General features: G+C 44.7%; 1 protein-coding gene across 1 annotated transcript; it reads left to right on the forward strand.

Annotated features, from left to right (window-relative positions):
• Positions 1 to 409: 409 nt before the first annotated feature.
• LOC143282763 (uncharacterized) lies at positions 410 to 10,475 on the forward strand. Its single transcript, XM_076588517.1, has 3 exons — positions 410 to 1,021; positions 4,028 to 4,139; positions 7,939 to 10,475. The coding sequence occupies exons 1-2, from the start codon at positions 508 to 510 to the stop codon at positions 4,120 to 4,122; spliced, it is 609 nt and encodes a 202-aa protein (XP_076444632.1). The 5' UTR covers positions 410 to 507; the 3' UTR covers positions 4,123 to 4,139; positions 7,939 to 10,475.
• The last annotated feature ends 725 nt before the right edge of the window (positions 10,476 to 11,200 follow it).

Below are 11,200 nucleotides of genomic sequence, written 5' to 3' on the forward strand. Positions count from 1 at the left end.
TGGGTTGAGAGCGTCACTTTCAGTCCGACTGGCGCGGGTCACTTTCCGTTTGAGTTTCCTTCGTAATTTTTTTCATTTCATCAATGTTCGTTCTTCTCCTCTGAAGATAAAAACCCACGGATGAAGCAAGAACTTGGAAATGAAAACAAAGTCTGATCGCGGCAAGTAACTCCGTGCCCAGACATGTTTCACCATCGGCTGTTGATGTTGTTGTGTCCGTGCTTGCTTCTTGCTCTGCCTTCGCGCACTTCGGCTGCGTGCTGCCACCACACGCTCCTCCCGCCGCGCGTGACGTGCACGTTAACCGCAGCCAATGGCAGCGTCCCCTTCGCTGGTTAGCCAATCAGCGAACCGACTGCTGTACGCGCTCCAGGCCCCAGAGTGGAAAGCCATTTATAGTTCACTACGGCCTTTTAAATTGCCAGAGCGAGAGTAGGTCGTGTACGAGTAACGTCGAAGCGGTTGTAGTATTCTCAGTGTTATTTTTCTGGACTTCCAGTTTCAAACATGGATCGTCGACTCAACAGGCCCTCTGTGAAAAGATGTCTCTTCGGACGGCCAACGAATTCGGATGAGTTTCTTGAAATTCAGAAGAGGAGAGAGAAGGAAGAAGAAATGAGATTCAAACGAGAGTGGGGATTTGACGGTGTGGAAAATGAGATCCAGTGGAGTAAAGCAGTGGACGCGGATATTCCCGAGTTCTACACCAGAGGGTATTCGCAAACGTGCAAACGCCGACCAGTGCGGCCGTGTGTTGGAAAACATTTGTCTTTCGATTCCGACCACGAAGACACTTGTGAGGTTCGGGAGACGAGCCCAGTTCTATATTGTGGGTCGTCCACCGTTGAAGTGTTCATTGGACTTCTGCCCCACCAGCCCACTGAGGAACCCGTCACGCCCGAGAAAAGTGACTCCGGAGATTCTCAGACATCGAAATCCGAGAACAGTGCATCAGATTCTGATTCCGATGTGGTTTCATCTCAGTTTCTGAGGAAAAACTTGACACAGAAACGCCTTACTGGTAAGCTGGATTTTTCATTTTTAACTTGAAAATGATAAGAATTCTGACAATGAACATCTATGTCAGTGTTTACATATTGTTGATGTATTCGCTTTAAATGTTTACCACAATCGAAGAACGACAGAGTAGGGTGAAAACGATGGGAAAGGACCTTGCGTTCCAGTTACGTTGGGATCGCGAAGAGAAAGGATTACAAAGTCAGTCGTGCACATGTGCTGGGTATGTTTGTTTTGAACAGACAAGCGTACATGCAAATGGAGTACTCTTTCAGTCTTAGACGCAATAACTGTAGAAATGTTATGTCGATATGTTCATAGAATAACCCAGTGAACACAAAACTACTCAACTGGTAATTTAAACAGACTGACAATGCTGCATGAGTCACACACAAACACACACGCACACACTACGATAATCGTGTGCAGTCGACCTCCCCTCCCCAGCGGAAAGGGGTGTGTAGGGATAGAGCGATGGTGGCAGACGACCCGATGCGCCATGTATGGAAGAGAGGCGGGTTTGGCGTGGACGGAAAGTGGAACACACAGGCGTGTGTGTGTACATGATGAACCGGAGTACGCCGAGTCTCTTCTCAATTCGGTCGACAGGATTTACGAAACCCCAAACAATGGTTATGCTTGAAATGGATAGGCAGATGCGATGAATGGTTGTTGTAGCTGAGTATTAGGGAAATGGTTGTGAATGTAAGGAGACTCGTACAAGAAACCTGTGGTTTGAGCACCCATCGTATTGCCAGCTGAACGTGTTGTTGTTTGGGGGAGGGAAGGAGAAAGAAAGAGAGAGAGAGAGAGAGAGAGAGATCGTGGTGTTTTCCATCACACTCAGTGTCTCCCGATTCACTGAATCGGTCTTGTGTCAGCGCCGAACATCCTAAGGTTGTGTTTGTGCAGCTGTTCCCTGCACTGTTGTCTGCTTGTTTCATTCAGTCCAATATTGACGTGTCGTTGCAGGCACACGGAAGGTTCAAGGACAATCGATTTTGAGGCTTGCGAATCTCTCTCTTATTTTTATTTTTATTAACATAATTTTTTTTTTAGTCATTCGCCTGCGATCAGATCAGTATCGGATAAGTTTTCCACACATGCCGCGTGCAGGTTTACACAGTTTGTGAAATACTAATAGCGAGTTGTTAATATGTATTTATGTAGAAGAAAACAAACATGAGAATCCCAATGACCATTATACCACACTCGCCCCCCAGCCCTTTCTCTCCATCTCTTTTTTTTGTTTTCGTTTATATTTTGTTGACGACTTTCTTGATATTTGTCGCTGCATTTGTGGAATACGATGTCTCCCGTTTTTTTGCACGCACTGAGTAAAGGTCTATTTTTCGATTGACGCTAAACTCGACGCTGGTGACTGGCACACGTTTTCGTTAAACATGTGTCAAGCTGGTTATAAAACAATCGGTCAGTTTTTCCTTCTTGAAGGACCCGAACCGTACAAAGCACCACGTATTTCTTTTCTAATCTGTACAATTAGTATACGACAAGAGAGAAAGAATATATAAAATATAGACAGCTCAATGTAGGTCGTATCAAGTATGATGGATCGTATTTGTTGAGCTTTGGCGGTGACGGGCAAGCCTAGATACACACGGACAGCATATCGCGAGGTGTGGGTGCAACAGGCCCAGTCAGGCTGGTCAGAAGAGGCGGCAAAACAAAGCCTTGGAGACAGGGGGTGGGCTGCTACCAGCCTGCCTGCCTGACTCATGGCTGCCTGAGTGAGCGAGATCAATAATACACCGGTTCAGGACTTTCTTTGTTGCTCACCATTGATTCTCGTCTTTTGTCTCTTTAGAAGAAGAAATGAACCAGCACCGTAAGGAAACATTGCCTTTCATAAGCACATTTTCTTTCGTTACATGTATGATAAATTATGTTTAAAGTTTTGAAATTAAAACTGGATGTGCGCGCGCCCGCAACACGCACACACACACACGTACACACACACACACACACACACACACACTCTCTCTCACACACACACGCACACACACACACACACACGCACTCACACACACACACACACACACACACACACACACACACACACACACACTCCAGTATCCCGTATGACAGAAAAACCCCCCAAAAAGTCTCGATCTTGTGTGGCTGAATCATGCGATACACGTGCAGTATTATCGGCGAAGCCTTGTACTAAAAAAAAGTGTTGGGGGACATGTTCATTCCAGCACGACTTAGAAGCCGACGTCCTTGGGGAGCGGATTTTAAAAGGCGCTGATTGTGCGCCAATATCGAGTCCAGAAACAACATGCCTAGTTTGTGGACAAGTTAGGACATGCGCATCACCATGTTTCAGTTGGGGTTTGAGGTAAAGGAGGGAGAGAAAGAGGCGTGGGGGAAAGGGGGGCGATTACAGCGTCGCGGGGGTCAGGGTTCCGATACTAGTAACCCTACACACACACACACCCAACTCGTGTGGCTGAATCGAGAAAGAAGTGTTTGTGTTAGACTTGAGATCGGTGGCTGGACAAGGGTACAACCGTCGCGCGACCCAAACCGCTCGTGCGTCTTTTCTTTAATTTTTTTTTTTTTTTTACCTTGGCGTGTCCATTCATGTCAGTAGCTTCGATCAGCTGAGTGGCGCGCCGTGGCATTCGGTGGGTGTAGTGAACTGTCTGGCACTGTTACAGTGTTTGTTTCCCCCCCTTCAAGGCCCGAGTGAAAGACGTGTATACGTTCTGACGGCCTTGGCGTTTTGGCGCGGGGCGGTGTTTGGGTCAGGGGAGAGACGGGGTGTTTAGTTAATCGTTTCCAAACATGGCTGAGAAAGTAGAATGGTTTTTGTTCAGTGCATTTGCTTGTTAACCTGATTATAAAATGTATATATAACTGCATGAATGAAAAAATGTAGAGATAATGTGTAATGATTTACTACGATGGAAAGCACATAACGAAAGCAGAAAAATTCGCGAGTGTGTTAATGAAAATTAATTACAGTGTTCTGATTTGACTTTTTCAGATATGTGGCGAGCTCTGAAGAGGACACAGCGATCTTTGCTGACTGGGCCCTACCAGCCGCACCAGCACAAGAGAAGGCGGATAGACAGACTATAGAACATATTCGAGCCAAGGTACGCTTCTATTGATTTCCCTTGCATTCATTTCATTGTTTCAGCGTTTAGATATATTGGGATTTAGATATTCTTCTTTCACTTTCTCTGTTTCTAACCTTCTTTCTCTTTTTTTTTTATTGGTACCTTTGGTTGCTCGTGTGTTGCAGTCGCGCTTCATGGAGAAGTAGGGAGAGACGATGTTGGTGTGAAGTCCAGATATAAATTTCTTTTTATAGTATAAGGCGCGGGGGGTTCCCCTCTATTTCCTACAATGAGTACCCAGACTAAAACTGGAGAACTCGAACGAGATATAAAGAGAACGAAAGATCGGTCGATCAGCCGAAGAGACAGGAGCAACCTTGCTCACTGCAGTGATAGCGATAGGGGGCAGAGATCAAGCAGGTATTGACTGGCTGGAGCTGCTTTCGTGGCGAGAGAGGCGTTGTTCATCTGTCTGTCTCACTGTCTCTTTCTTTTTCACACACACATATATATATATATATATATATATATATATATATATATATATATATATATACACATACATATATATATATATATATATATATATATATATACACACTTGCACACATCTCTTTTCCGTATCCCCTTTCCGTCCATTGCTGCAATGATGGTCTGGCTTGTTGCTCTCTCTCTCGCTCTCTCTCTCTCTCTCTTGTCATGAGTGTCCGAAAGAAGAAAGGTCCTACCGCAGCATGATATAATCTGCGCTTGTCCTGCAGAAAGAGAGTGGAAAAGGTTGGCTGACAAGGCTAGTTACCAACCACAACAAACCCTTTTTTGTTTACCGCAGCCACACCGCAGGGCCCTGTTCCTGTCAGTTCCGCGTCCAACCGCACAGACACGCACACACTAACCACACACACACACACACACACACGGTAGTAACTACACGCACGCATAACCCGCGCCAGTGCAACGTGCAAGTATCGGCAAGTTTGTAATATGGGGAACAACAACAGTTTCAAATTAATCTGGTACCGTTTTGTTATGGCCCGTTGAATAGAGAGCGAAATCGTGTTTATGAATAGTTTTTTTTTCTCCGTTCCCTGTTCTTTCTTTTCTTTCTTTCTTTTTTTCTTAGGAAAGGGCGCATTACAGAGAGTTGACCGTTAGAATTGCATCTTTATTAAAGATTTGTATTCATAATGATGAGAAAGTGAACCAGAACCATTCTCCCACCCACCCTCACCCCTCGCGCTAAATGGACACACTAAGTTTACTTTGCATAATATTAGCTCGGCTCTGTAAACACACACACACACACACACACACACACACGCCATTGTTCTGACACACTCTGTGCTCCCTTCGGTCTTTCCAACCTGTACCATTCAGACCACGTGTGTACGCAGCAGATGGTCACCGCAGTGAAATCAGATAAAAATCTGTGCGTGGTGGCTATCCACTTCGGATAAACGGCAGGGCCGCCACAGATTAAATAAATGTAGTGCGTGTGCTGTTGGACTTGTAGACTCTCTCTCTCTATCTTTCTCTCGCTCACCCTCTCTCTATGGCGTCAGGTTGCAACAGGCGCACACGGTTAGATGACTAGTCGTAGAAAGGTTGTGTGAGAGAGAGAGAGAGAGAGAGAGAGAGAGAGAACATTGTGGATATTTGAATTGGAGAGAGATTCTGCATTTGTTTCTTTATCAGAAATCAGACCTGCAGTTCCTGACTTTAGGTTGCAATATAAACCATCCAGTATCACTTGAATAGGAATAACGTCATTTGTAATTTTTCACAAAGGATTCTATCAAAACTTTGTATTGACAACGCGCAATTGGCCATGTGGGAGACGTGAATAGAGGAGTGGGGGTGTGTGCTGTGGTGTGAGAAAAGGGGAAGGGGGGGACGGGTGGGGGGGGGGGGGGGGGAGAGAGAGAGACCTTGACAAGGTCTCTTCCATGTGACCTTGTCCTCGCGGCCTCTGTAGCCTGCAACATGACGGCCAAGTGGCCTTCACTGAGCCGGGCAGGGTGTGAGTGGCATGATAGTGAATGTAGTAGTAGTAGTAGTTGTTGTTGTAGTAGCAGCAGCAATACGTTAACTTGTTGCACGGGACTCCAGCGTGGCCCTATCGCGAGTTGAGTACCAGCATCGTAGTAAACAAGAAAGTCGACAGGAGTCGCGTCAAGTCTTTATTCCTCACGACGCTATAACTTTGTGGACAGAAAAAAAAAAGCAAGCTTCAGATTTACGCACCATGCAAACGTGCATGATTTTTCCTTTCCACAAATACGACTCAAAAACGTTTGGATTTAATCGCGTGGAAATCTTTCTGCACGGCGTCACAAAGCCTCGTGATGTCAGTCGTGATTTCCATGGATTCACTCATGTTTCATCAGCACTTTAGTGGAGGTTGAAGAAACCAGTGTGACAGTATATATATCACGTAAATACGTATAAGCCTCTGTGCTCGCTTTTGTAATGACATGTGCTGAGACCAACTTCATGCGCCAGTTGAATAAACGAATAAATAAAGCAGTGTGGAGTTGGATACAGATTGAAAACTGCAGAAAAACAGACGACAAAAACAAGCAGTTGTGGCCTTGAGTAGAGGAGTGGGGAGGGGGTGGGGGATAGGGGGGAAGAGATAAGAGCAGCCTTTCTTTTTTCTTTTTTTTTTCTTTTTTTTTTCCCCTGCGCTTGCCGTTTCTCGTTGGCCGTCACTGCGTGGTTGCCCGGGAACTCATTTGCATAGAGCTCGCGTCTCTACCCTCCTCCTCCTCTTCCCTCTCTCCCTCCTTCAACAACCCTCCTCCCTCTCGCAGTCTTGCCCCCCCCCCTCCCCATCCCCCATCCCCACCCCTCCTCCGCCTCCCGTCCCGCTCCATCCGTCTGCCCCCTCCACCTTCAACCCCCTCCCTCATCCTCTTCCTCCCCCACCCCACTCCACCACCCCCTGACCCTCCATCCACCACCTCGCCCCCCCCCCCCACCTCCGTACCCACGTCTCTCCTTCCTCCTCGCCTCGCTTCAGGGGTGATGAAAGTGGCTGTGTGGGGAGGGGGTAGGGGTGGGATGTGGAGAACGAGTGGTAGGGGTGGTGGTGGTGGTACATCCTCGACTACCATTGGTCAGGATGATTTAGGCCATGGGTCAAGGGGCACGCTTTTCAGCAAAACGTCGACGTGATGGGGTTGGGTTTTTTTTTTCCCTCCCTTCTTCTCTTCTCCCCCTTCTACATACCCCCTACACTTTTTTTGCCTTTACTACACCAGGACATGTCGCGCGGCTGTACACGAACGGAGGGATTGTAGTTGTAAAAAGAAAAGAAAAAAAAAAAGGAAAGAAAATCGCGCACACGGTTTTCTGCTACTATACAACCAACTGCGTAGTCTGTTTTAACCGTCACACAGCGTTATGTGTATGTGTTCTGGTGTCGGCGGGCCATTTAGCAGTACGTTAGGCTTGAATTCGTGATTTTATCGTGTTGCGGGATGTGAACTGGAGTGGTTGTGGAAATTGATTCACCACTCAGTGATCAAGTTACAAGTCCCCTTTCTCTCTCTCTCTCTCTCTCTCTCTCTCTCTCTCTCTCTCACAAGTCCTGTGTGTGTGTGTGTGTATAGAATACCTATCGCATGTACATGCCTTGCATTGCCAATCTGTTATATTGTGTTGAATGAAATATTTCATTTGAATTTAGCATTGAGATGAAGCCCCACTTTAGCATCCTAAATTCAGCTTGTTAAGTCGGACATTACCAAACATTGATTTTTAACAAGCGTCTGCCTTCTCAGTGTTTCCCTGACACGTGTCTAATCACACTGTTCATTGCCTGTGTGTGCAGAGCGAGGACCAAGCCCCAGAACCTTGAAGGTTGGAACCACAGACCCCAGCTGCACGAGAAAAGCGGCACAGAGAAAGACGGACAGGGGTTGGTGCTGCCCGGCTGAAGGGCGGGCCCTCTTGTGCGGCTGTTGAGGTTCTGTCTTGCCTTGGACGGCACTGCTTCCTCCTGCAGTTCCAGACATCACTGCTGTGTCCATCCCCAGTTTGAACGCATGTCACGTTCAGCTACAGATCACGGAGAGCAGATCATCCTAGTTGACTTGAGTTGCAGCACTGATGATGAACATTTGCAGAAAAATAAAAACATTTTAGAGGAGATCACTTGGCAATCCATGCAAGTCTTACTATTCTGAATGCAGAAGATCACAGTTATAAATTTATGTATCTTTAAAATATTACTTCTTATTCTTAATTCTCGCCCTAGCCCACTTTTATCTTCCACTTGCACACAAACACATTTCTGCTAAACTGGTCATGCTTTTGCTTACACCCCCCCCCCAACCCTCCCCCCCCACACACACAATACATGCACATCCATAGAGGTTGAACAAGAAGAAGCAAATCTAGTCAGCAGGTTGGTAGTGTGCTGAATTCGAGCTGATATCAAAATCACAATGCTACGATGACGCTGGGGGTGAAACGTGCAGAAGAGGACGCAGGCAGTACCTGGGTTCAAATCCTCCCACGTGCACCATGCAGAGCCCAGACACCTGTACGGAGTGCCAGGACTTGCTGGAGGACTCTGTGTGCACAGGTGTCTTCATGTAGAGGACCAGAATGACCGCTAAAGACGCACATGGGACACCGTTGATTGTGATGACTTTCAGATTATTTATTATTTGCAAAAAGAGCATACTGTGTTCAAATGCCGGACAGAGAGTGAAAGGGAGAGAGAGAGAGAGTGTGTGGGAGATGATTTGTAACATATATGACATTGTGATTGCAAAAGACTTGTATACTTTACACCTGAATTGTACATTGTTTTGAGCAACGACCAATGTCAGAATGTTTGTATGCAGTCTTGAGTGTGTGTGTGTGTGCATGTTTTTTTGGGTTTTTTTGCATGAGAGAGAGAGAGCGCGAAAGAGATATGCGCTGTTCTGGGTTGTGGCTGCATGCATATGAGGGAATCGCTTTTTTAAAGTGTGACTCTTGTCACGCAACCAAGGACATCCAACATTATGATTACATCTGAGACCTGAGCCTTGTGCCACCACCTTGTCTTGTTGTTCTAAGACAAAGGACGTGCTTTCAGAAAACCTCCCCGGAGGTTTTCTCTTTCAGTGTGTTCATGACTTGCTGAATACGTCTCATTCATATTCAGTCAAGACCTGCTGCATTTCTGTCTGTCAACCGTTTCATTGTTTAAAAGGTCTTTTTTTTATATTGTCAGTGTGTGTATTTGTGTGTATTTATGGATGGTGTATCAGTGGGTACTACTGTTTTGACTGTTGTACACAATCATGATGTAATGATCAGCTTTTGTGTGGTGGTGTGTGGCTGTCGTGGAAGCAGTAAAATGGCCTGTAAGAGAGAGAGAGAAAAAAGAAAGAATTGGTAGTCGAGACTTTATGTGCGAGAAGTATTGTTTGCAGTCCAATATTGAAACAAAACAACAACATGAAGCGGTGTGTTGTAACAATACAAAACCTGTTGATTTTGGCATAGGATTAATGATAATACACAATCATCTGGTTTATTAAACATTTAGAGTTTGTATTATAAATGTCAGGTAGTTAAAATGCCAGTACAGATTTTATTTGTTCCAAAGAGGAACAAGATCAAAGTGTTTTGGGTTGAATCATTGTTTTCAAAATTAAGATGTTTTTGAAATTAAGATTTCATATTTCTGATACTGAATATAGATCTTGAGGTTGAATTCCGAGCTAAAATAAAAGTACACCAGCAAGTGAATAGCTCAATCAGCAATGGGGGGTGGGGTTCATTTTTTTTTTTTTATATCTTGTCATGCATGGCATCATTACTAGTGTCACATTGGGAAAGTTGCAATGATTCACAAGTGTGCAAATTGGGCAGTTCCATACACAACAGGCTTTTTTTTTTTCTCCAGATGAAGACTTGTTGCAAGATCATAATTTGTGCACGCCACTGGCTGCAAAGCTGTGCATTATTGCAGAACATCCTCATATCTGATCTCAAGCTTGATGTAACAAATCTTTTTCTTCCATTTGTAACCCCCCACCCCCAGTTTTACCCCCATCATCTCACCCATTGTGGTGATGGTGATGTTGTAACTTTTTTTTTTTCTCTCGGTGTGGTTGTGTGCTCAGTGTTTGGTGTGGTTGTTGTTGTTGTTTACTGTCTTGTGGATTTTTTTTTTTTTTTTTTGCGTGTGTGTAAATAGAGATGTTAAATATTGTGAGAGAACATATGAGTCGATTACTTATTTTCAGTTTGGGGGTTGGGAGGAAGGGAGGGGGAGTGTCAATCCAGAATGCTTTTGATGTGCGTGTATGTGTGTGTGTGTTGGAGACTAGACTCGGAGGAGAGAGGAAAAGAAATAAAACCTATGTAAAAGAGTGAAATGGTACTTTGGCATGTCTGTCCTTCAGTGTGTGGTGTGTGTTATGTATCTCTTCTTGTTGTTTTTACTCTCTCTCTCTCTCTCTTTCTGTCTGTCTCTCTTTCTCTCTCTCTGTGTGTGCCATTGGTTAATGCAATAATACAATACTGAAGTTGCACGTTGACATATGCACACAGCATGGTGCATACACATGTGAACAAATCCTACCGAAAGGTGTACATATATATATACATATATATATATATATATGTGTGAGTGTGTCTGAGTGTGTGTGTGTGTCCAAACGATAATATTGTTACGTAAGAAACAGTTTGTTAACTTTCACAACAGTTTACTAATACGCATGCTTGCAATCAAATTCTTAATTCGTTTTCAAGCCTACATTATTATTTGTGTATACAAGTCCATGGATACAATGATTAATCCATCTTTGTATTCATTCGCATGCACATAGATTTTTATACATGTATATACACATGCACGATCATGATTTTTACCATTGCTCTCCAGACGGAAGATGAAATGCAGCAGATGTGTGATTTCATCCTTCCCTCAGTTAAGATCGTCTCCAGTTCTTAAAACAGATTAAAAAAAAAACAAAAAAAAAACACCTTCCAAATTTAGAGCCAATCTCAGCATCCTATATCACTGCTTAGCATACTCGTGTGTGTGTGTGTGTGGGCGTGCGTGTGTATGTATGTCTGTGTCTGTGTTT

The sequence above is a fragment of the Babylonia areolata genome, chromosome 6 (assembly GCF_041734735.1).
Source record: "Babylonia areolata isolate BAREFJ2019XMU chromosome 6, ASM4173473v1, whole genome shotgun sequence".
NCBI classification, from domain to species: Eukaryota; Metazoa; Mollusca; class Gastropoda; order Neogastropoda; family Buccinidae; genus Babylonia; species Babylonia areolata.

Coding starts and splice junctions, on each gene's coding strand:
- LOC143282763 (XM_076588517.1), top strand. CDS start 508: ATGGATCGTCGACTCAACAGGCCCTCTGTGAAAAGATGTCTCTTCGGA. Junction 1,022..4,027: donor GACACAGAAACGCCTTACTG/GTAAGCTGGATT, acceptor TGACTTTTTCAG/ATATGTGGCGAGCTCTGAAG.